The 26,721-nt window shown below is 41.9% G+C and overlaps 1 protein-coding gene across 2 annotated transcripts in view; it reads left to right on the forward strand.

Moving 5' to 3' along the window:
* The first annotated feature begins 7,703 nt into the window (after positions 1-7,703).
* Mecp2 (methyl-CpG binding protein 2) overlaps positions 7,704-26,721 on the forward strand; it is a 73,282-nt gene continuing 54,264 nt past the window's right edge. The window contains exons 1-2 of one of the 2 annotated variants that reach the window (XM_070039476.1): positions 7,753-7,841; positions 13,518-13,641. In XM_070039476.1, the coding sequence (XP_069895577.1) occupies positions 13,616-13,641 (26 nt within the window). In that variant the 5' untranslated portion in view covers positions 7,753-7,841; positions 13,518-13,615. Of the gene's footprint in view, positions 7,842-13,517; positions 13,642-26,721 lie in introns of both variants that reach the window. The other variant, XM_070039475.1, reaches the window with a different exon arrangement.

The raw sequence follows: 26,721 nt of genomic DNA on the forward strand, positions 1-26,721 counted from the left end.
CAGAGATATCAATGGATATAATACTCCACCTATGAATATTTTAAATGTTGCAATAAAAATTAGATGTGAAAAAAATTATTTTCTCTTGGGGTTTTGAAAGCTTTACTTGATGTTTTTCTTGTTACCATATTATTTCTCATCAACTAGCATTCTTATGAAGTTTGTCACTATTCTGATGATTGCTTCTTTTTCTAGATCTTTCAAAAACTTTCGATAATTGCTTACTGGATTTTCTATTTTTCCTCTCATATTTTTGTCTGCTGCTTTGCTCTATTTTCTGTGAGGTTCTCATTATGTCTATTGGAATTGGAGGGTTAAGAATGTAGCTCAAGTGGTAGAGCACTTGCATAAGAAAGCACAGACCCTGAGTTCAAAAATCTAGTACTGAAAAAAGAATTTGAATTGCAACGTTCATACTTTTGTACAGTGAGGCACTCTGCTACATGAGCCATACTCCCCAGTCTTTTTATATTAGTTGTTTTTTAAATAGGGCTTCTAGTTTATGTCCACGCTGTCCTGGACTGTAATCCTCATATTTTTGCTTTCTGCATAGCTGAAACGACAGATGCATGCCACTACACTCAGATTTTATTTATTCAGATGGAGTCTTCCTGGGTTGCCCTTGAATGGTAGGCCTCCAGATTGCCACTTCTTCTATAGCTATGATTACAGACATTAGCCACCATGCCTGGCCTCCAAGAATTCTTTCTTTTTCTCTGATTGCTCTTTTTACATAATATCATTCTTGTTTTATGGACACGATCTTTTCTATTAGTTCTCTGAATATATTAATTAAATTATACTTTTCTTATATATAACTTGCATTTTTGTGATTCCAAATCATTTTTTCCATACTCTTTTTTTTTGTAATCAAGGCTCTCTTCTGATTTCTGATGATAGGGATGGGTTTAATAAAAAAGGACATGGAAGCTATTGGGTATTTGATATGATGGGCAATAGGCCTGATCTCCTGATATAACTGTGTTGTGTGGCAGGTAGAGAGCTGATAAGTGGAGATCATAGGCCCACACAAGCTACCATAAAGAAAAACTTCCTCAGGAGTTGTCCACATCCACACTAGAAGACCTAGCTGTCCATGGTTTTAATTCAATTTCTTCTGAGAACTATCAGATGTTTTCCCTGCAGACCTGTGCCAGCTCCCAGCTCAGCTGTCTAGTGGTGAGGAGAGGCATAGAGGTTCCAACTAGAACAGTCATTCTGTATTGGGCCTTCAATTAATCCCCATGCACTCTGTCCTATTTAATTTCATTCATTAATTCCACAATATGCCTACTGATCCAACTCTGATGTTATATCTGGCAAAGTGGTCCCCACTTCCTTGTCAAGTATTTTCAGCTGAATTTTTCCTGGTCCAACTTATTCATCAACTAATTCCCATTTGCATTCTAAAATAATTGTTGAAATCTTCCATTTTCACCAAACAATCTTCACTCTGATAGGCTTATTCCATTCTGTTCCTTAGCATTTTTCTTTTAGTGAGCTTCTGTGAATAAGGAAGGAAAACTCCACATGGGTATGTGCATTGGTGAGTGTGATGTATCAGAATCAATTCTTCTTAGTTTCTTATATAAGTGTAGTTTTGACTACTTTGGTCACATCTCCCAGGTTTTAGCATACATAAGGCTCTCATTGTCAGTCATTTCTGAAGAATTTATAGTTTCAGTTTTTGTTTCATTTACAGAACTTATAAAACTTCCCAATGGAAAGTGATTTTTTTGTCTAGTTTTACTCCCCCCATTCTTTTGTTCTTTTTATTTTTTATTTTTGGTCCGGTCATGGGGCCTGAACTCTGGGCCTGGGTGCTGTCCCTCAGCTCTTCAGCTCAAAGCTAGTGCTCTACCACTTGAGCCACAGCACCACTTCCAGCTTTTTTCTTTTTGCTTATGTGGTGCTGAGGAATAGAACCCAGGGCCTCAGGCATGCAAGGCAAGCGCTCTACCACTGAGCCACCTTCCCAGCCCCATTCTTTTGTTCTTAATTTTTAAGTTTTATTATATTATTGCCCGAGATTGTGATCTATGTGATTTCTACTTGTTGGAAAATTCTGAAGTTGTCTTGTGGTAGGTCCAATGCATGAGTAACTTTAGATGTTTTATAAGTGTTTGAAGCAAATTTATATTTATATTTTTAGTCATATGATCTTAGATTATCAGTTCTAAAATTTTCCTTTGTCATTTCTCATTTTCCTTTGGCATTTTGGAATTTCTCTTCTAAAGTACATTTCCCATCAGTTCAAGGAATTTTTGGACAAATGGAATAGACATTTGTGCTGTCCTCTACATTAATAAAATCCTTCTGTTTTTTTTTCTCTTTTGTTAGTTGCTATCCCTTTTACATCTCCTGGTTTTTATCTCCTTATTTTTAAATGGATCTTTTTTTTTTAAAGAAAGTTATAGTCTCATTTTTTTAGTATACCATTTTTTTTTGTTGTACTGAGGTTTAAACTCAGGCCTTGAGCTTGCTAGGTAAGCACTCTACCACTTGAGCCATGCCCCTAGCCTTGTTTTTTGCTGGTTATTTTTAGAATAGGGTCTTTCTTATGATGGATCTTTTCTAATAGGTTGCTTCCTTACCAGGTAAATGACTGAGCTGTAATTTTCCTATAATGACCTTCCTGTCATTGTTAGGATGCCAGGCACTTGCCACTATATTCAGCATTCTACCTTGACATAGAATCTTGTAGATTTTTCTGCCCAACCTGACCTGAAACCGTGATCCTCTGTTCATAGTCTAGCAAGTAGCTAGGATAGGCATTAGCCTCCAGCATGCAGTTTATATGGACCATTTAAAAATTATAATAGTAAATACTTTCCATTACCTCTGGACATGGTAGTACATGCCTATAATCCCAGCTACTTGGAAGATATAAGCAAAAGGATTTCCAATTTTAAGTCATTCCTAGGCAAAAATAAACAAACAAACAGTGAAACAAAATAACATCCTATCTCAAAAAAATACAAATAAAAAGGCTGGGGACATAATTCAAGTGGTAGCATATTTGCTTAGCATTTACAAGGCCCGGAGTTCAACCTCTAGTAGTGAAAGAAAACAAAACAAAACAAAACAAAACTTTGTTCCCTACACCAGGCTTATTTGTTGGGATGGGAGGCTCTCTAAATTTTTGCCGGGACTGACTCCAGTGAGCCTCCACCTTCTGAGTAGCTGAGACTACAGGTATGAGCCATCATATTCAGCCCCTTAAAAAAAAACTTTTGCCCATAGTGGAGGGAGGAGTGGTGGTCAAATACAGTTTTAATACTCAAGGTACATATATGCAAACGGAACTTGAGGGGATTGGTGAGGATAGGATAGATGGTGGGCGAAGAAGGATGGGAGGGGCAACAATGATCCTGATGTATCCTATTCATAAATCAACATGCTGAATGGAAATCTCTCTGTACAACTACATAAAAATTTTTAAATGTTGAAGGTAATATTTTATCTTACTTTTCGGTGTTGAGATTGAAATTGTATCATTTAAGTTCCTTTTATTCAATGTAAGGAACTCAGGAAGATTGCCCTGCATTGCTTTGCCAAAAAAAAAAAAAAAAAAAAAAAAAAAAAAAAAAAAATTCCTGGCTTCTACTCTTTTTTTTTTTTTTTTAATTTTTATTCTGGCTTCTACTCTTGAACATTTTTTTCCCTCCAACCCAGAATTAACTTACTTGTTACAGTCCCTACAAACCCTTGAATTTTGCTAGGAAGAGTGATACACACCTATAATCCCAGCTACTCTGGAAGCAGTGGTAGGACAATCTCAGTCCAAGGACAGCCTGGGAAAAAATCTAGATCAAGGCAAAGAATTTCCAGATTAATTTATGAGGAACTGACGTTTTTATTATGTTGATTCTCCCCTTCAGAGAATATGGCTATTTTTGTTCAGGTCCTGTTTTATATATTTCAGTAAAGTTTTAGCTAGGCTTTGGCCTTTCTTACTAAGTATGTTTACAGATGCTTAATAATTTTTGTACTTAGAGTGAACTGAATCTTTTCCCCATTGCATTTTTCCAGTGTTTTATTACTAGCTGGGTTTATACACTTGTATTCTAACACCAGAGGATTAATTTAAGAAGAGCAGACCTTTCTCCTCACAAGAAAAAGCCAATGACAAGGATAGAGAGGGAAAAATTGTATGTATTTTATTTTATATGACTTATATTGCACTCCAGATCATGTTCTATTTCTTATTCTCATTTAACATAATTATTTATGATGTTCACATTTTTATAGATACCTTTTATCAGATTAAGGAAATTTTCTTGTATTTGCAATTCTCTAAATTTTTTTATTGTAAGGATGATGTACATTCAAATTGTTTTTAAAATCTTAAAAAGGTATTGAATTTTATCAAGCCAATTTTCAGCATTTATTGGAATAATCATCTTTTTTAAAATTTGTGATGGCTGGAAGTGGTGCTGTGGCTCAAGCCATAGAGCACTTGCCTTGAGCTGAAGAGCTGAGGGACAGCGCCCAAGCCCAGAGTTCAAGCCCCACGACCGACCCCCCCCCCAAAAAAAAATTTGTGATGGTTGACTTTGTCTTTTTTTTTTTTTTTTTTTTTTTTTTGTCGGCCATGTGCTCTTCAGCTAAAGGCGAGCACTCTACCACTTGAACCACAGCACCACTTCCAGTTTTCTGGTGGTTAATTGAAGATAAGAATCTCACGGACTTTTTTGCCCGGGCTGGCTTTGAACTGTGATCCTCAGATCTCAGCCTCCTCAGTAGCTAGGATTACAGGCATGAGCCACCGGCGCCCGGCTTGATTTTCTCATTTTAAACCACCCTTGCATTCTAAGGCTAAAACTCAACCTGGTTAGGATATATCATCATATACTACTGGATTCAGTTTATTTTGCATAATTTCCACACCCTGTGTCATATATTCCTCAGGTTATTTTAGTGATTATATTTTTCTTTTAGTTTTTGGCAGTGTTAAATGGAACCTAGGGCCCTGCACATGCTAGGCAAGCACAAGCACTCTATCACTGAACTACATTTCTTGTGCTTGGTTTTTTGGTGTTTTAACTTTTTTAACAGAGTCTCTCTAGGCTGACCTCAGACTCACATTTCTCCTGTCTCTACATACTGAGTGCTGGGATTACAGGTGCACACCACCATGCTTAATTGTAGTAGTTATGTTATTCTAATAGCTATGGAGAAATTTTTCTTTTGTGTGCATGATTGGAACTACCCACTCATTGAACATTGGGAAGAAGCCATTTGGTAAAGTTCTCTGGGCCTGTTTTTGTGATTGGGAGTTAAGTTTTAAAATACATAGTTAATTTCTTTGAAGATATGGGGGGCAGTCTATCCAGGTTTTCTGTTTCTGAAGTCAATTTTGGTAAACTTTATTTTCTAGGAATTTACTCATTTCTTGTATTTTTTTCAAATTTGCTGGCATACTGTGGTTCATAATACTCCTACCAATTTTCTACCTTTCTGTTGTTACATCCCATTTTTACTTCCAATACAATTTACTTGCCAGCTTGGTAGAGAGCTAGCTTTTGCTTTTAGCATTTCAAACAGTAGCTTTTGGCTTCCTCAGTCCTCTCTATTTTTTTCTTTTCCATTAATTTCTGTTTGTCTTTATTTCTGTTTTCTCCACATTTCCTTTGCTATTTCTTTTAGAGTTTTTTGAGTTGGATGATGAGCTTGTTGACCTGCTGGCTACTTGAGCTGACGCAGTGGCCTCCAGCCACACACATCCAACCACCTACTCAACACTTCCACTTCAAAGCCATTAGAGCCACAACACCTCAAGCTTACCATGGTCAAAAGAGACTCTTTTTGTTTTGTCGGTTGTGGGTCTTCAACTCAGGGCCTGGGTGCTGTCCCTGAGCCTCTTTGTGCTCAAGGCTAGAGCTCTACAACTTGAGCCACAGTGCCACTTCTGGTTTTTTCCTAATTAAATGGAGATAAGTATTCACAGGAACTTTTCTGTCCTGAGCAGCTTCGAACCATGATCATCATATCAAATCTCAGTCTCCTGAGTAGCAAGGATTACAGGCATGAAGCCATTGGCTTCAAAAGTGACTTCTTGATAAGCATCTATGAAAAATTTGCTTTTCCTCTAATTATGTCCATAATGCCAAAAACTATTCACACAGGTGCTACTGCTCAAAACTCAGACATCACCTTTGTTTCTTCTCTTTCTCTACGTACTACATCCAATTCTGTCTTTTTAACCTTGCAAACATATTTGGACTGACTTCTCAGAAGTTACAGCTCATCAGACCTCCAGACTGGCCTTCTGTCCTCTTTTCATCCACCACAGCCGTTTCTCCACTCTCCATCTTCAACATAGATCTGATTATGTCAGCTTCTGACTCAAAATCCTTCAAGGGCTTCTCATCTCAGAATAATCCTCCACTTCTCAGTGTGGCCGGAAGTGCCTTTCAATGATCATTCTCTACCACTCCCAGCCACATTGTCCTCCTTAGTCTCAACATGTCAGACATGGCTCCTCTTCAGGGCCTTTCAGCTTGCCTGGAATGTTCTTTCACAGAATACTCATGGGGGGGGGGGGGGGCGGCAGGGAATGAAATAAGGGCTAAACTCCAGTAGATCTCTAAATAGCACTTTCACAGGTGGATTGCCTATGTCAAAGCCCTTATCTCTATATAAAGTTCTTTAGCTTGCTTTTGTTGTTGTTGTTGTTGTTCAGTACTGTGCATTCAGAGCCTGGAATGGTGCCTGGCACATAGCAGGTATTCAGTAAGTGAAGGGAGGCAGGAGTCAGAATCAGGTGGCTTGTTAAACACAAGATCAGCACGAGCATGAGGATGGATTGGATGGAATGGTATCAGGGTAAGATCACCTTAATGGACACTCCTATTCCAAACATTGCATTGGCTTAACCTTTCGTCACACTGTTAAATATTTTCTCAAAAGAGAATTGCTGTATGTCAGGTCCCAAATTATGTGCTCCAAACCGAGATAAACGTTGCTTCCTCTCGGCTGTCACTGTCCCTTATACACACCTCCAGCAAACAATCTAACCCAACAATGACAGATCTCAGGCTGCCTTGGCTTGAACCATCGCCCATCGCCAGAGTTCTGCGAAGGCCAGGGCTGTGATTTGTCCTTAGTTTATTCTGTGCCTCTAAGACAGTGTGGCACCTGGCAGGCGCTAATGAAATAATGCAATGAGTAGGCCTTTCAAACTAAGTCTCTAGGCTTGGAACAACGTCAGACTCCAGGGCTGGCAACTTTGTAGCTGCTACTGTAAGTGGCGATATATATTTTTTTAATGTCGGCGCAGTGAAACGCTTATTGCAATGTACTCCGTGCGCTTACGGACAGCGGGTCAACAGCTTGGCAGAGTGACATAAACAGGCATCCAGAGCCTAGGCCTTCGCTGGCCCCAGCGTCCACAAGGGCCCATTAATCCTTAGCATTCAAATTCCGCCCACTAAACCATCCCCTCCGAGTTCAAGCCACCTCTTTTCCCCAAATGACAGTCGGTGGCAACCAATCCACCGCTGGATGGCGATCCACCCCTTTTCCCGGCTGAAATTGACGGGAACTTCTACCAATTGAGTACGTCTGCACTAAGGCCCCGCCTCCTCCTGGATGCCACAGCCAATGGAGGGCAGGCCCTCGGAGGCGCCGGAGGCGGGGTGCGGGCACGCAGGTGCAGCAGCACGCAGGCCGCCCGGGAGGGCGGGGCGCGACGTCCGCCGTGCGGGGTCCCGGCGTCGGTGGCGCGCGCGCTCCCTCCTCTCGGAGAGAGGGCTGTGGTAAAAAGCCGTCCGGAAAATGGCCGCCGCCGCCGCTGCCGCGCCGAGCGGAGGAGGAGGAGGAGGCGAGGAGGAGAGACTGTGAGTGGGACCGCTGAGGCCGCGGGCGGGGACCCTTGCCGGGGGGCGGGGGATAGGGGCGGGACGTGGCGCGGGAGGGGCTCGTGGGGTCGGGCGACCCGGCTGGCGGATGGCGTCCCTCCTCTCTACCCTCCCCCTCCCGCCGGCGACGATTCTCCCCTCGGCTGGTCACCCGCAAGTGCGGGTGACGGTCCTCGACGCGTTCTTTCCGGAGCCACCTTCGTCTGGCGTCTCTCTCCCTCCTGCCCCATCTGTGTGCATCCCGGCCCCCAGCCCTACGGGCACCCTTGTTGCCCCAGCGTTCCTTGTCGGAGCTGCGCGCGCTCCTGTCCTTCTTGGGGCTTTGGGCCGCCGCGCCGTCGCGCGCCCGCGGCCCCGGCCTCTCCCTGGATCGCGCTCTCCCCTCTCCCTCCCTCGCGCGCCCCCTCTCCCGTTACTCTCCCCCCCCCACCGGCGCGCGTGCGCAGTTCATCTCCCGTCGGGAGAGTGCGCCACAAGGGCTCCTGCGCTCTCACCCCCATCTCCTGGCTTTGCCTCCCCCTCCTTCTCTTCCATTCCATGACTTTGTGCCCCCACTGCGAGCAAGTCGGTCCTCCAGCACCTTTCCCCGACTATCAAGAACAAGTAGGTGAGGATTGTTGTCTACCCACAAAAAAAGGTCTAGACATTGTGTTCCTGGGGTCCCACAACTCATCATAAAGAGGTGGCTATCGTTGCTCTAAGAAACGGTGGTTAGGGGATCGCGTACGGCAGCACCTGGGGCTGTTGCGTGAGAGCGTGCCTCCATGGACCTCAGAGGTTCTTTGAGGGTGCTGTGGCTTCGGAATGTGAGCGCTCTCCCATCCCCCCCGCTTCGCCGGCGATCTTCCAGTTACATAAGTGGAGTGGGACATTGTATGTAACGGGTTCTCATTGTCCTGAAGCGCTCAGGATCACCAGTACTAGATGGGGCAAACTCACCGCATTGCAATGACTCCTGTCGATTGTCTCTGGAAGAAAGTTTATTCTCTTTAGTTTGGTTATGACCAAGCCACCCCTGCTGGAACTCTGGTGACATTTAAGTATGTAGCAGGGGCGATGTTTCTGAGATTTTGCACTGAAGACTTAAGGTCATTGTGGACTCTAAACGGATTTCTCTTCAAAGAGGAGACCCTTTATGGCATTGCTAAGTTTGGACTCTAGGAGGAAAATCTTGCTAGGGGACACTTCTGTGCTACTTGCTTATGTTGTGTGCTCGGCTGTGTGTTGGTGACAGCAGAAATGGGTTCCACCACAAAACTGATATTCCTGACTCATGGTCAGGCAGGTATGTGTGTGCTTCTGTTTATTTTTCCAAGAACACAAATGGGCTTTGCTGAACCATTTACACGTTGTGTCTCCATGGGGATCATTACCCCAAACCGTGAGATGATAGGTTCGAATTTAGGGGGCTGTGGGTGATGATGGAACTGAGCCTACTGGTGTGTGATGCTGAGTGGCTTAGATGGTGTACGGTTCTCACAAGTTCTGGGTATTTTCTTATACTATATGAGTAAAGCATGTTTGGCCTGGCAATTCCTATTTGAGAGGAAAATGTGGGGTTCTGCAGCTGGAATCTAACCAATCGCAATTAATAAGATTAAGCTGACCTCTTGGGCCTTTTGCAATATACTGGATTCCTATAAAAAGATGGGGTCTGGATTTTTGTTTAGGTCTTTGGGGAATTTCCACCAGGGATTTGGAGAAATAGCTTATTCATGGGCTTCAAATCCCAGTCAAGAAGCCTAGGGAACACTTGCTTTTATTCTCTTACCTGGGTATATCAGAACCCTAGAGAGTACATACAGTCAGCCTTGTAGAAACACAGTTGATTAAAGTAAATGATCGTAGATCAGCTACCTATTCATGCCAAATCAGTTAGCTTGCCCACCACCAGAGTGCATGCCCATCCACATAGCTGTATGAGCCTCACTTGCTGACGATACCAGGGTTTGTACATCTGAGCGTGAGGCACGACAAGTTGAGGTCTCTGCTTTGTTTCGGTAGTTGGTGTTTGCCCTCAGGAACACACCCCTATCCCAGTTAGCTGTTCGTTACATCCTTAAACCTTTCAACCGTGCAGGCAGCTTTGAGAATGAAGTTTATCTGCAAAGTGCTTGGTGGTATCTGAAGCCAGTGTGTTCCGACAACTTGAAGAAACTGTATGTGGCTTTCCTGAAGTACTGACCTATCATACTTTCCTATTTCCTGTTATTACAATTTTGCATTAGATGCTTTAAATCTAGAATACCAGGTCTTTGACCTCATAAGAATGTAATATGCAGTCATCTCTCCTTGGAGTTTGTTTGTTTTGAGCTTCTGGGGATGGAACATAAGGCTTACTCATGGTAAGCAGTCACTCTGCCACTGAGCTACATCCTCACCCAGCCTTCTGCTTCCACTTTTATGCTGTTTGGATCCTGAGGTAGGTCTGGGCATAAAAACAGATCACAGTGTTATTTGGAGGTTTCTGAAACAGTTTTGCATTCTGTGTTTATTGTATGTAATTTTCCAGCCAGAGTTGTTTCCTCTGACTCCCTGGCCTCTGTGAGACCTAATCTAGAGGGACAGGGAGGGAAGCTGTGGACTTTGAAAGAAAAGAGAGAACCTCGCTAGAATCCAATGTGCTGTTGCCCCCACCTGGATAATCCTTCTCCCCTTGAGGAAGATGGGACAAGAAGTTCATTTCCTTAACCTAAAATACAGAACAGCCAGGTAAAATTATTACATTCCCACTGTACCTGCCTAGGACTATTTGCATGATAAGTGAGATGTCTTAGAACCCATAATCTTTAACAAAGATGACTATCACTGGGGATATTTTAATTGGCTAAGAACAGTTTGTCATCAGGCTGCCTTGAGTTTTCCCTTTTCCCTCGGGAGGAAAGAAGCACAGAAAACGAATGGCATTTGCAGTAACCAGTGTTTCAAGCGCACCAGGGTAAAATGGAGAGCTCCAGAGCCTGTGTGTGGCAGGACACCTTGTTTCCATCTCCTTCTGCTCTGGTGACATCCATGCAGACCCGTCCTTGAGGCTGTCTGACAGAGGTTTTTGGTTGGGTAGAGAACATTATTGCCGCTCCCTCCAAAGGGAGGACCTTGTCCTCAGTGCTTTCATCCGAGTCCTTTCCAGTCACTCGGCTGTTGTCCAGTCAAGCCAGCGAACCTCCACATCATTTCAGGTAGGACCAGTATAAATGGCTCCACTCCTTCTTGGAGTTTGCTTCCACGGAAGGTATGCTCTTCTGCTTTCCCTAATTCTCTTCTTCCTTCTCTTGAAAGGAGTCTTTTCCTTCGGGAAGTTTGATTGACATGACGTTGCTTAAATACTTGGTTTCACCACTTTGCGGGTAGGTATAGTGTGTGGAGTAACTGAGCCGGAGTAGGAATGTGGATGCTGGCAAAGGAGGGGTATGACCATTCGTGTAGAGAACAAAGCCTCGGCTTTTTAACATCTTCAAGGCACACTGTCTAGGTCTGCTGGCATATAGATGTGTGTTCACCATAGCGTGTAGTTTTTTTTTCAGCTACTGCAGATGTCTGAGCTCTTTGTTAATTTGGCCCTGAAGCCTGACAGGACCAAACCTTAGTAAGACCGCTTGCTTGTTGTCTTCCTTGCATAAGAGCCGAGGATGTTATATATATATTGACCTGCTTGCTTGTGTTTTCACCTAACTGTACTCATTTTTTTGGCTTCTTTTTCATGAACTCTTGATTTAAAGACAACTTTCAGAGATAGAACCCTTAGTCCAGTTCCCTCAATTTACAAGTGAAACGGGAGTGTAAGAGTAGAGTTTACTGGTAGAGCACTTGCCTAGAATGGCATGTGTAAGGTCCTGGGCTCAGTCCCCACACCACAAAAATAAAATAGGAACCAAGTATGGTGATACATACTTATATTTCTAGCTACACAGGAGACATTGGTAAAATGAATGAAGTTTGAGGGCAGTCCTGGGCAAAAGCATAAGACCCTGTTTAGAAAAAACAAAACAAACAACAAAAAAACAAGCTAAGTGCCAGTGTCTCATGCCTGTAATCTTAGCTACTCAGGAATCTGAGATCTGAGAATTGCAGATCAAAGCCAGCCCAGGAAGGAAAGTCTGTGAGACTCTTATCTCCAGTTAAATCACAGAAAAAGCTCGAAGTGGTACTATGGCTCAAGTGGTAGAGTACCATCCTTGAGCAAAAGGAGCTCAGGGACAGCACCTAAGGCCCAGAGTTCAGCCTGAGGCCCCATAAAAAAAATAAAAAATGGCTTGGGGGGGGGTGGGCATACCTTAAGTGGTGGAACACCTGCTTAACAAGCAGAAGGCCCTGAGTTCAAACCCCAGTATTGCCAAAAATAAATGAATAAAAAGTAGATGAATAAAATTAAAAGTTGCAAATAGATTAAACAACTTGTGGCCTTGAGATGCTGTGACTTAGCTGGAGGTGGTAGCACATGTCTGTAATCTCAGCTACTTAGGAGGCCGAGGTAGGAGGATAACTGACCTGGAGGGGAGCATGACTTAAGTGTCAAGAGTGCTTCCGGGTCTCCCTGGATTCAATTTCTAGTACCATGGGGGGAGATGGGAGGACTGGGACTTTTCAACACCTCCTAACCAAGATACAGGTTTGTTTTTTATTATCCAGGTGACCAAGAAGTACTAACTTCTTCAATATTTAACTTCATTTTAGGGAATTTTGAGGTTTCACTGAACCTCAAAAGGTAACTCTAGGTACCACTAGGTAGCTACTAACCAGTGACAAGTGAAGGACTTGGTTGGCAGTGCCCTTCCTGTGGATTTGATTCCATGAATAATTGTGTGAATGGTCTCTGAGTTGTATAATGTTACTTTTTGTTTCAGTATAAAGCAGTTGTTGGGCCAGCAAGGTATCAGAAATAGCTAATATGGGACAGTTTAGGTTTCAAGAAGGAAATGGTGACAATTTTAATGACAGAACTCCATTTTGAACATGAATTCCAAAGCAAAAGAAGCTGAGGCAGGAAGATGAGAGGAGCCAGCCTGGTAAACAGTAGTGAGACTGTGGAAAAAAAGCAAAAGAAACCATCAAACTAATAAGTAAGTTTGTTGAGCAGTGAGATTTACTGATCTGAGAGGTTGAAAAGTAATTGCTCTGAGACACTTTTCCATACTTTAAATGATGGATTTGGATCGCCCAGGCACTTGGACACATGGTGCTTTTTTTCCTCTCAGGTTGAAGTCTTTTACATGATGTTATAATATTTCTTTGCAGCTCCAGCTGCTTGAAAAAGAAGGAAGATTTTTGTCTCTGGATTTTGCATGATCTTTTGGGGATATTTTGATGTTGTATGTTCTCTTGAACATACATTCTTGCCTTGAGTTTTTCTGAATGATGTAGTGGAAGAAATACTTGCTAGAAATGATCTCTCATGGTGTGCTTTACACTGTCAAAGTGTCCCCTACAGGTGACAAGACCTTGTGATACTGTTGATTCTAACAAACATTAATCTTTATTTTAGCATTGTGCAATTACGTGTCAGTAATTTGCAGTTTATCCTTTGCTTTCTAACTAGGTGAGTCGGGAAGTAACAAAGTACTTTATGCGTTTATCTTCAAAATATCCCAAATAGTCCTGGGAAAAAGGTCGTGCAGCTCAATGGGGACTTTCAACTTACAATTTTCTTTGTTTTAGGCTCCATAAAAATACAGACTCACCAGTTCCTGCTTTGATGTGACATGTGACTCCCCAGAATACACCTTGCTTCTGTAGACCAGCTCCAACAGGATTCCATGGTAGCTGGGATGTTAGGGCTCAGGTAAGTAACCTTCCTTTTTTTTTTTTTAGTATATGTCCTGGTTTGGCCATCTGTTTTTAAAAAAAAAAAAAAAGGAAAAAAAGATACACTACTCTTGGACAGTATAAAACTACCCCAAAGACTAATGACATAACTGTGCCAAACTGTGCCATATAATAAAAAAAAGTCACTTCCCTGAGCCCTGAAAGGTCAGTTTGGGTAGAGTTACTTGGTAGCTACAGCGTGATCTGGGGGCGGGTGTCAGATGAGAGCCGGAACTGGTGATCTGCAACTTCAGTTCACCTAGAAGCAGGCAAACACCTGTCCTGAGCTCTTCACCTGTGCTAGCTGCTGCTGTTGCCTAGTGGTCTTCAGCCTCTTGCTTTGTTTGCCTTGGTTTTGAGCCAGTCACTTACAGTTCCATATTAGTGAGCAGTGTAAAGCATTTTTAGATATGGAAACTGGTGTGTGTTCCCTTCAAAGGGCACCCTTCCGAAACTGTCACAGAACAGCAAAGCCCATGGCTCATAGCTTGCTACACTAGTCCCATGGAAACAAAAGACAGCATCCAGACCCTCATCTGTCTCTTCCACTCTAGAGCAAGATGAGTGCTTTTTGAAAAGTAGAGAGCCAACTCATTCTAGGTCTGATACTTAGTTGCCATATTAGCTACATTTTAGACTATTTCAATACTTTAGTTTTATAAAAACTTTTATCAGGCTCATCCTCTCAGGCTGGTTTCTTTTTTAATCAGTAGTCACTCCACATTTGATACTTTGACACTTGGATTTCAAAGATTCTGTGTAGTAAAGCAGAATCCAGTTGAATTTTCCTATTTCTTCTCCAACAAAAAAAGAAAGAGGTGAGTTTTCACATAGGCTGACTGAATTGTGATTTCAGTTTGCTGACTGAATTGTGATTTCAGTTTGATCCTGAATAGTATTTTTGTCGTGTCTATCTAGTGATTTCTGAGATACCTCATTAAGCTATCTCCAGCCATCAGCATAGTTAGGGATTATATAAGGAGCAAGGTTTGAATGGAGGAGAAGAGAAGGTATAGAGGAAATTTTAAACAAAAACATCACACTGCCTTCGGGTCTCAGATTTAGTTCCGCTCCTGATCTTGTGACTCAAATTACCATTTCCCTTTACTACTGTGATGTGTGCTCTGGGCTTGGCTGAGTGGATTTTGTTTGGACTCCATGTATTTATACTGGTGAGAGTCATATGGCTAGTGCTTTGTTCATTGTCTCAGAAAATGTGAGGACTAAACATAATATGGGCAGTGAATGAATTTCTTCTGGTAGATATTAGGCCTGGGGGTGGTTTGTCCATTTTTTATGTTTATTTTTTGCCCTGGGGATGGAACCAAGGACTTTGTACATAGTAAGCTCTACACCTGAACTAGGTCCCGGCCCAGTTTCTCTTTTTAATAGTCTTTTTTTTTTCTTTTTGGTGGTCATGGGGCTTGAACTCTGGGCCTGGGCACTGTCCCTCAGCTATTCAGCTCAAGGCCAGCACTGTACCACTTGAGCTACAGCGACACTTCAGGTTTTCTGTGGTTTTATTGGAGATAAGAGTTTCACGGACTTTCCTGCCTGGTCTGGCTTTGAACCAAGATCTCAGCCTCCTGAGTAGCTAGGATTACAGGTGTGAGCCACCAGCGCCCAGCTAATAGTCTTTTTTTTTTTTTTTTAAGATAACAAATAGGTGTATAAAACAAGTAGTGGTGATAGTATCTATTTCTCTTAAGAAATTTAGCAAGGAAGAGGTATTTTTATTACTTTATTACTCTTACTACTTAGGAATGACAAAGACAGTCATTTGAGCTCAAATAATAAAACGTATCTTTAGTAGATAAATGCTTAACATCTTATTTTTATTTTTAAAAAAATTGCTGGGGGACTGGGAAGTTGGCTCAGTGGTAGAGCGCTTGCCTTGCATGCATGAGGCCCTGAGTTCAATTCCTCAGCACCACATAAGCAAAAAGAAAAAAGCCGGAAGTGGCGCTGTGGCTCAAGTGGTAGAGTGCTAGCCTTGAGCTAAAGAGCTGAGGGACAGCGCCCAGGCCCAGAGTTCAGGCCCCACGACTGGACCCCCCCCCCAAAAAAAATTGCAGGGCTGGGAAGGTGGCTCAGTGGTAGAGCACTTGCCTTGCATGCATGAGGCCCTGGGTTCGATTCCTCAGCACCACATAAGCAAAATGAAAAAAAGCCGGAAGTCGCGCTGTGGCTCAAGTGGTAGAGCGCTAGCCTTGAACTGAAGAGCTGAGGGACAGCGCCCAGGCCCAGAGTTCAGGCCCTATGACCGGACCCCAAAAAAAAATTGCAAAACTAAGGCTGAGCCTGGAAGTATATGCTTATATAATCCCAGCACCTGTGGAGGCTGAAGCAGGAGGATTGTGAGTTTGACAGATACAGTGAGATAGTATCTTTAAAAAATTTGCAAACATAATACATACTTTTAAAAATTAGCTTGCACTCATTTTTCAGTGGAGGGTTTCATTGTACTGCATGCTTTTATAGCAAAATTAAGCCACTTAATATCAATTGTACAAAAATGAAAGTTCCTTATTCTCTGCTCCCACTATTGAGAGTAACCACTGTTCATAGCTTACTGCGGATTCTTCTAAATCTTCTAGGACTATATGTATCTTTTGTATTTTTAACAAACAAGATGGCATTACACATATTCTACATTGATTTCCCCGTGTATATTTATCTCTGCTTTACTTCTTTTATTTATTTTTACTTTTTTGTTTCACTTCTTTTAAATAGCAGTGTAGTCTGGTGCTGACTTGACCATCATCCATTTCATTGTCCCCCCCTATTGTTTTTCTCAACCGTTTGCTCTTAAAAATAGTACAAGATTGAACTTCCTTATGAAATAAGTCATGGTTTTTGGTTTGTTTGGTCGGTTGGGTTTGTTTTCCACCACAGTACTGGGGATTAAACTTAGGGCCTTAACCAGGTACTCTACCATGTCACACCCTAGTCATTTTGCTTTTTTAGTTTTCCAAATAGGGAGTCTCATGCTAACTTTTTGCCCAAGCTGGTTGCAAATCTTGATCTTCCTACTTCTACTTTCTGAGTAGCTGGAATTAAAGATGTGCTCTATGGCATCTTCTTATTTTTGAGATAGAGTCTCACTAATGTTTGCCCCAGCTCACCTCAGACTGTCTCTAACTCCCAGGTAACTGGGATTACAGGCATATGCAAACATACATAGCTATGAGCCAAACATTTTGGAAGAATGGCTGCCGAGACTTGGAGTTGCTGGTAGGTACTACCACATTACCTTCCAAAAGGCTATCCCAATTTCCAGGGTAGTCTGGGAAAATGCCATTTTCTCATACTTTCCCAGACTTGGATGGATATCTTTTAAATTAATGTTCCTTGGATTATTATTGAGGCTCAATCTTGTTAATCAATGGCCATTTGTATCTGGCCTTTGTGAATTGCCTGTTCATGTTTTGCATTCATTATTTTTTTTCATCAGGATATTTCTTTTTAAATGGATTAGTAAGAACTCTGAATATACTAAGGATGTTAACTCTTTGTCATCATACAGATATTTTTCCTTTGTCATATGTCATTTAGTTCTTCTTGTCTTTCTGATACATAAAATTTCTGTTATGATTTCTTTGCTGGGTACATTGGCTCACACGTATAATCCTAGCTACTCAGAAGACTGGGATCTGATGATCGAGATTCAAAACCAGCCTGGGCAGGAAAATCCATGAGACCTATATCTCCAACTAACCAGCAAAAAGCCAGTGAGTGCCAGCTTTGAGCAAAAAAGCTAAGGGACAGTACCCAGGCCCTAAGTGCAAGCCTCAGTACCAGGGTGTGTGCACGTGCGCACGCACGCGCATGCACGCGCACACACATATTCTCTCTCTCAGAAAATCCTTTCCTTCTCAAAGCAAGTTCTTAGTATTCATTTATATTTTCTACCTAAAAAATTATTGACGTACTGTTTATACATATATATTTAATAGATACGTAGAAGAATCCAATGTTTACTTGTGTTTTTCTAAATGTGTGCATGGGTGTGCATATATGGATATGAGGGCTTGAACTCAGGTCCTCATGCTCTTGGTTGGCTTTTTTGGTCATGGCTAGTGCTTTACCACTGGAGCCGTGCCTTCAGTCTAGTGTTTTTGCTGGTTAATTGGAGATGAGTCTTGAAGACTTTTCTGCCCAGGCTGGTTTTGAACCATAATCCTCAGATCTCAGCTGCCTGAATAGCTAGGATTACAGGCATAGGACACTGATGCTTAGCTTAAATACTCAGTTTTTAGTTACTTTGGGATTGAGATGGAATGATATCTAGAGCCCATTTAACCAAGTATCTTAGTCATTTGGTATACTAATTATCCAGTTTTCACCTTTATCAAATAGTGACTTCTTGAAGTTAGGAAGGGATCTCCTAAATTCTTTCTTGTTTTCTTTTTTCTGTAAGTTTGCTTTTTTTTTTCTTTCGGAATTTTTTTCTTTGTGAGGCTTGATCCCGGACCTGCCAAAGACATTAACCCAACAAACCTTTGAGCACCTGCTTTGGGCCAGGGACAGTGCTTAGCCTTGAAAGAGGTGCTTTTTCCTCGACAGTGCTCATTCTGAAAGACTCAAGAAAATAGCAGATTCACAAAAGTAGGAAGAATCCATAGGCCTGTGTGTACCTGGTGTACTTCAAACTATGGCAGATAAGTTAGAGTTTCAGTAGGTGCACTGTAACATAAGCACAATTTGTTTTCTAACCTGTGTCATTGCAGGCTGAGTTTTGTCTATGTGATGGTAACTATTTATCTGCTGAAGCAGTTCTATATTGCATATGCTTGGTTATGATGGAATCAAAGTTGTATACTAGTAAAGCAGCAATTTTCTTCAACAATGATTTTGAAGCTTTTCTATAATGGCTGATGAAAATAAAGCCAGATTATGGGTGAATACATTTTAGGGCAGCTAGTGTAGTTATTGAAATGTATGTTATATAATCTAATAAATACCCTCAAAACTAAGATGGAATTCTGCTTTGAATTGAAAGTATATTTTGCTTAAATGAGAACAGAATTGGGCATGGTGATGCACACTTGTAATCCTAGTACTCAGGAGAGTCACATAGGAGGATCTTACGATTGACACTACTGGGGTTACTACACAGACTAAGATGCATGGTGAGAACCTGTCTCAAAAGCAAAAACACAATCTGGGCACCAGTGGCTCACACCTGTAATCCTAGCTACTCAGGAGGCTGAGATCTGAGGATCACGGTTCAAAGCCATCCCAGGCAGGAAAGTCCATGAGACTCTTCAAATAACCACCAGAAAACCAGAAGAGGTGCTGTGGCTCAAGTAGTAGAGTGCTAGCCTTGAGCTGAAGAGCTAAGGGACAGCTCCCAGGCCCAGAGTTCAAGCCACACAACCAAACAAACAAATAGCAAACACAAAAGAAAAAGATTGGGATTAAGGAAAAGTCTTCCCTATAAGGCTAGTGTTTTTTAAAAAGGATTTCTGGGGGGGGGGGTACTACTGTGGATTGAATGTACAGCCTCATGGTTGCCAGATGGGCATTCTGTCACTTGAGCCACACCTTCAGCCCCTTTTTGAATTGATTATTTTCGAGGTAAGGTGTCACTTTACACCCAGTCCAGACTTGGCTGTTATCATCCTACTTGTGCTTCTCTATGCTTCTGGAGAACGTCTTTTTGACAGGGCTGGCCTTGAACTTTGATCCCTTAGCTGTCCAGACCTCTACCTCCCCAGGAGTAGAATCACAAGTTTGAGCCACTTCTCCTGGCCTGAACTGAATAAGGATGTAGTATATAATGAAAAGGGTGCTTAAAAATAATAAAGGTGGGACTGGGAAGGTGGCTCAGTGGTAGAGCGCTTGCCTTGCATGCCTGAGGCCCTGGGTTCGATTCCTCAGCACCACATAAGCAAAAAGAAAAAAGCCGGAAGTGGCGCTGTGGCTCAAGTGGTAGAGTGCTAGCCTTGAGCTGAAGAGCTGAGGGACAGCGCCCAGGCCCAGAGTTCAGGCCCCACGACCAGACCCCCCCCCCAAAAAAAATAATAATAAAGGTTATGTGGTGGTCTGGAGGTAGAGTACATGCATTTATTCACCCACATCAAAAGCAAAAAGTTACATGATAAAAATCTCCTTGCTGGGGCTGGGAAGGTGGCTCAGTGGTAGAGCGCTTGCCTTGCATGCATGAGGCCCTGAGTTCGATTCCTCAGCACCACATAAGAAAAAAGAAAAAAAGCCGGGAGTGGTGCTGTGGCTTAAGTGGTAGAGCGCTAGCCTTGAGCTGAAGAGCTGAGGGACAGCGCCCAGGCCCAGAGTTCAGGCCCCACGACCGGACCCAAAAAAAATAAATCTCCTTGCTACCTTGTCCCCAAATATTCATTATTCATTTTTCTCCCTATAGGCAGTAACAATGATCAGTTTCTTCTGTGCATACATATATACACACATACATACATACAAACAGGCTAAGATATTGCTCAGAGGTAGAACATACACTTAGCATATGTGAGGCCCTGGGTTCAATCCCAAGTAGAAAAATATATGTTTTTTAATACTGATTTTTGTGATGGTCACTGCGAGGCTAGTGCTCTAATCTGGCTGGCACTTTGCTGATTAAATGGAGTTTCACCAACTATTCTGCCCAGGCTGACTTCAAACCAAGATCCTCCAGATGTTAATCTCCTGAATAGCTAAGATTACAGGCATGAGCCACCAAGGCCCTACTCTGTATATGCATTTCAAACTTTCATAGATCATGCTAAATGAAGGATCATCTTTTAATCACAGGCTTTCAAGGGGAAAAAACTACTTATGAGTAGACAAACATAAATTTATAGCTGTGGTACTATTTTTAGAGATCACAGAGATGTTAATTAGGTTATGAAGAAGTGGTTTATAAAAGAAGCAGAAAACAAAATTTTTGAAGCTTCTATTTTATCAATGTGACCTCACATAAGCAGAGCATTTGAAGTAGGACCTTTTACTTGATGGGGGGAGTTCAGCTAGGGCGTGTGTGTGTGTGTGTGTGTGTGTGTGTGTGTGTGTGTGTGTGTGTGTGTGTGTGTGTGTGTGTGTGTGTGTGTGTGTGTGTGTGTGTGTGTGTGTGTGTGTGTGTGTGTGTGTGTGTGTGTGTGTGTGTGTGTGTGTGTGTGTGTGTGTGTGTGTGTGTGTGTGTGCGCGCTTTCTGGGCTGGAGTCTCTCACAGATGCTGGACCTTCTGCCTTCATGTTGTTTGTAAAAAGAATATCTTGTAAGAATTCAGGACCAGGTTGCTGTTGCTTCATTTCTGTGTCTCATACTCTTCATTGAGTATCAATTGTGGGTACATTACTATGTTAGTGACTGGAGACCATCTTTACTCCAGCAGTCTGGCCTAAGAGCAGGTACAGACAGGTAACTCGGTACAACTTTCCAAGATTCTGACCTCTATGCTGGATGTAGACTAAGCACATAAATGTTGTAAGTGATCCCACCTAGACTCGAGAGAGAACAGCAAGGAAGAGACTTCTTTGAAAAATGGCATCTGAGATCTAAACAGTAAGGAAATATTAGCTAGGTCCAGGAGCAAACAGTAGGAAGACATGAGTCATCTGGAAAAGTAGCATGTATGGAGTATGAGACAAGAAGAGTCTGTGGGGTTAGGTCGGTGTGTGGAAATGAGGCAGGAGCAGCTAGTGAGGCCAGACAGAGAAGAACATTTGAATTTGTAGAGCACACAGTCCATTAGAATTCAGTCATGTGTTCACTGCATACCTGGAGTAGGCTCCACTTTCCTTCCACACTACGTCATACACTGTGAAGTTTCCCTTGCCCTACAAGGTAGTGAGAAGTGTTTTATTCATCCATTCGATCCCGTTTCCACACTGAACTTTTGTGAAGGCCATCTGCCTCCAACAACTTCGTTTTGCCTTCCTCCTCTACTCATTAAGCTTTCACACACCTTTTTCCTGATTTCTTCAACGAACTTTCTTTCCCTCTACTTCTGCCCACTTGAGCCACATACTGTGGCTGTTCTTGCTTTAGGTATTTTCAGATAGTATTTAGTACTTGTTTCCCCAGGAGCTGGCCTTGCACCACAGTCCTCCTACCTATGCCTCTCACTGAGCTAGAATGACAGACAGACAGGTACTACTATACCCGATTTATTTGTTGAGATGGGGGTCTTGCTAACTTTTTGCCAAATCACAGTCTTCACAATCTCTGCCCTGCCCCCAAATAGCTGGGATTACAGGCATGAGCTATTTTTACCCAGCCTGATTTTCTTAATCATCATTTTTAAGTGGGGAAGGCACAATGTGTGAACTAAAACAAGCTTTCTTTTTCTTTTTTTCTTGTTGCCAGTCCATAGGCTTGAACTCAGGGCTTGGGTGCTGTCCCTGAGCTTCTTTTTTTACTCAAGGATAGCACTTCTGGCCTTTTTTTTTTTTTATCTTTTCTGGTCCAGAAGCTTGAACTCTGGGCTTAGGCACTATCCCTTCTCTAGGTGAGCGCCCTATCACTTGAGCCACTGCACCACTTCTGGTTTTTTTGAGTAGTCTATTGGAGATAAGGACTTTCCTGCCCTGAGTACCTTCAAACATTGATCCTAAAATCTCAGCCTCCTGAGTAGCTCCTGACAGGCGTGAGCCACCAGCACCCAGTTCCACTATTGGCTTTTTTGGTGGTTGATTGGAGATAAGGGTCTCAATGGACTTTACTGCCTGGGCTGGCTTCAAACCATGATCCTCAGATCTCAGCCTCCTTAGTAGCTAGAGTTACAGGTGTGAGTTCCACACTCAGCCCAAGCTTCTTTGCCAGACCTAGGGCTTGAACTCAGGGCCTGGACACTGTCCCTGAGCTTCCTTTTGCTCAAGGCTAGCCCTCTACCACTTGAACCAAGGCACCACTTCCAGCTTTTCCTGATTAGGAGGGATTATGAGGAATTGAACCCAGGACTTCATGCACGCTAGGCAACCCACTCTACCACTAAGCCACATTCCCAGCCCAAGCTTTTTCTTGTTTTTTAATGACCAGGTCTATCTGGATGAGTCCCCACAGCATAGGCAGAGAAGAGGTAACAGAGAAGAGCCCTGCGTTCAATCTCTAGCACCAGTCTCTAGCCTTTTCCCAGCTCTGTTGGGACTCTGCTCTTCTGCCCTTCCTAGGTAATTCCAAGGCCCTGCTATCCTGGCCTCTATACCTCTGCTTAAGCTGTAGCTACTTGAGTACTCCCCAACCAGACTTGAGAAGTTTCAGCAATTTGTACAATCTTGTAAGTCTCCTTTTATGGAGTCACAAATCCAAACCCCAACCCACAGTTGCAGCCCATCCCCTAAAAGTGATTGAGATACTTTCCATGCGTGGTTTATGTTGTACGTGACAATAGAGAACATTATGTTTTGCAAATTTATAGGGTAGCCTACTTGCAAGAATTTTATGTGTGTGCTAATACTTAACTCAGGGCCTCTTGCTCTAAGCTTTCTTGCTCACAGCTGGTGTTCCACCACTTGAGCCACACCTCCAGTCTAAGGATATCCTGCTATATTAAAATTTTCACAACTCTTTTCCCTCCATACTTGGCTGTTGAGTCTAGTTGTATTGTCCTATGCAGGCTTTATTCATTCATGTAATACAGCTCCTTGTGCTATGGAAACAATTTTGCAAGAGAAGCCACACCAGAGCCCTAAGGGAGAAGGGAATTGTAAAGAAACAAGGATTGACATCTGGTTTATGTTTCCATCCTTTGGTCCTATTAACTGAGAAGAAGATAGTTTATTTCTACCAGAAAAGGGATCCAGTTGGAGACTTATTAGGAGGTCAGTCTGAAAGTACTATTTTTAGTTTTGAGGGGGGAAAAAGCAGATTTCTGATATATCTACATTTCCTTTTTTTTCCTTTTCTTTGTAATATCCCACATTGCTAAAACATGAATTTAGCATTTGCCAACATGCATTGCTCACTGTCTTCATGGGAATCATTAATTAATGCATTGTGAGTTTGTAGGGGTTCTAGTGGTACCTTAGTTTTATTTTTCTTTGAGATCAGATCTAATTTATTTGAAAGTCTAAATATTATAGATATACTAATGTTCCTTAAGTTTACTTGTCTAGGCAGAAAAGATGTTCAGCAGTGTTCAGTAATTCCTGATAATCCTAAATCCTCACTAATGTTTACTAATAAAGGAGGTGTCCATTACAAATTAACAAATTTAGTATACCAAACTATTAAAGAAAAAAATGTCTTGATTCAGGCATGTAGGTATTGATATTACTTAAAATTTTCCCACACATATTAGTAACTTTTTTTAAATATAAATTTCCATGTGTTTCTGAGTTGTGTGTTTTTGTAAACAACAGAAGGAATTAGTCCATATTAAGTACTAATTTTCTCTAATATTTTTAGCTGTTTTTAGAATTACACTTGGCAAAAATTAGATAGACGTCTGTAGTTGTGACAGTTTGTCTTTTTGTTCTTTTTAACTGGAGAATAAATAATTCTAGTAATTTTTTTTCTAGGCTTGTAAGACCACGGGAATGATTTAAGTAATTAGGGATGGTTGGAAGTGTTTTGTTTTTATTTTAAAATGAATCACTATTAAAATGTTTCTATAGCTTGTAATCAGTTGTATACAATTTCTTAGTCATTCTTCTAGGTTAAGACAAAACAAACAGTATTAAGATCTTTGTTAACTACACAAGTAAGACATTACTGTAGAATAATAAGAAAATGTATATAAAATACAATGATTAAAAAATGAAAAGTGCTCTGAAGATGCTGCTATGCAAAGAAAACTGCTGTTAATATTTGTGACTTCAGGGCTAGAAGAGTACTAGCTTGAGGCCCTGGCTTCAATCTCTAGCACCAAAAAAATAGTGCCTATGACTTGTCACCAATAAAAATCAAAGATACCTTCATATCACACTTATAGTTGTTACAGATACTTTGAAATATCATATATGTTCATTACTGATTCCAACTTAGAGTAGTTATGAGATCCACCCCTTGCTCTGGTTATTTAATAGTTTACCAAAGAAGTACATATTATGGGCTGGGAAGGTGGCTCAGTGGTAGAACACTTGCCTTGCATGCATGAGGCCCTGGGTTCGATTCCTCAGCACCACATAAGCAGAAAAAAAGCCAGAAGTGGCGCTGTGGCTCAAGTGGTAGAGTGCTAGCCTTGAGCTGAAGAGCTGAGGGACAGTGCCCAGGCCCAGAGTTCAGGCCCATGACCGGATCAAAAAAAAAACAAGTACATATTATTCTAGCACCATTCTAAAATGTCATTATTCAATTTGTATGCATTTTATGTATTTCTAAACATTTTCTTTTTTTTTTTTTTTTGGGTCCGGTTGTGGGGCCTGAACTCTGGGCCTGGGCGCTGTCCCTCAGCTCTTCAGCTCAAGGCTAGAGCTCTACCACTTGAGTCACAGCTCCACTTCCGGCTTTTTTCATTTTGCTTATGTGGTGCTGAGGAATCGAACCCAGGGCCTCAGGCATGCAAGGCAAGCGCTCTACCACTGAGCCATCTTCCCAGCCCTCTAAACATTTTCTAAGGAAGGATCTAGAAGATAACAATCCATGCCAAGAAAAAGTGAAGAGTATCTAGTGGGTGTGCTGGGATGTATCTCAGTGGTAGAGTACTTATGTAGCATGTTTGAGACCCTAGGTTCAATACTCAGTATTGCAGGGGGAAGAATGCATGTTCTGTACATTATGACATAAAAATACAAATATAAAAGCAATTAGACTTGTCAGTTAATGTGGAGGTAAAGCACAGGAATAAAGAAAAAAACTGACATTTAAAGTTCAGTTCAATGTTTTTATCTTGAAACAAGCTCACTCCGCAGCTTAGGCTGTTCTCAAACTTGTGATTCTCCTGCTTCAGCCTCCTAAGTACTGAGATTACAGATGTATGCTACCATATTTGTTCATCTTAATTATATCTTAACATTTATGAACCCATTTAGCATTTTGTGATATCATGCAAATTGTGATAGTGCTAAAACCGCTTGAGACTGAGAAAATACCACAAAAATTGCTTGTTAATATCCTAAAAGTTGCCTTTGCTGTTGCCATTTGTCCTGGGTACTTGGATTCAAGGTGCCACTAGCATTTTAATTTTTTTTTCTAGTTTTTATCTACCTATGTGCATGTTTACATACTGGTCTAAGTGAATGAGATCATATTATATGTTCTGTTGCAACTTGCTTTTTTTGCTCAGGGTATGTTGGGGTGGTAGGGGTGAGATTAATTTGAATATATTATAAATGTATAGAAATGTAACAGTGAAATCCCCCTCTGTATAACTAATATAAGCTAATAAAAAAAAGTATGTTGTAGCCGGGCACTGGTGATTCATGCCTGTAATCCGAGCTACTCAGGAGACTGAGAGCTGAGGATCACGGTTCAAAGCCAGCCCAAGCAGGATAGTCCGTGAGACTCTTATCTCTAATAAACCACTTGAAAACTGGAAGTGGCACTGTGGCTCAAGCAGTAGAGCTCGCCTTGAGTTGAAGAGCTGAGGGACAGCGCCCAAGCCCAGAGTTCTAGCCCCATGACCTACCAAAAAAAAAAAAGTATGTTGTAGTTATCTCTGCATGTCAGTAAAAATAGATTTACATTAATACTTTTCCCTAACATGAGGATTACTTACATTTTTGTTATAGAAAGATTTATTTGATAGAATATAAAGTTTTCAAGAAATAAAGAGAAAGTGAAAGTTTTCATAAATCTGCCATCAGTAGGCAGATAATATTTGGATAGGTTTTTTACACTGCAGTTCAATCACTGTACCATTTCAGTGTATAGTTATTCCTTAAGTAAGGGGCACTTTAATTGTTTCTACATTTTTTTTTTTTTGGTCCGGTCATGGGGTCTGAACTCTGGGCCTAGGTGCTGTCCCTGAGCTCTTCAGCTCAAGGCTAGCCCTCTACCATTTGAGCTACAGCACCACTGGTGGTTAATTGGAGATAAGAGTCTCATGGTCTTTCCTGCCTGGGCTGGCTTTGAACCGAGATCCTCAGATCTCAGCCTCCTGAGTAGCTAGGATTACAGGCGTGGGCCACTGATGACCGGCCTGTTTCTACATTTTTGACAC

This window comes from Dipodomys merriami, unplaced genomic scaffold, assembly GCF_024711535.1.
Source record: "Dipodomys merriami isolate MVZ:Mamm:240054 unplaced genomic scaffold, mDipMer1.0.p SCAF_3, whole genome shotgun sequence".
Classification (NCBI taxonomy): domain Eukaryota; kingdom Metazoa; phylum Chordata; class Mammalia; order Rodentia; family Heteromyidae; genus Dipodomys; species Dipodomys merriami.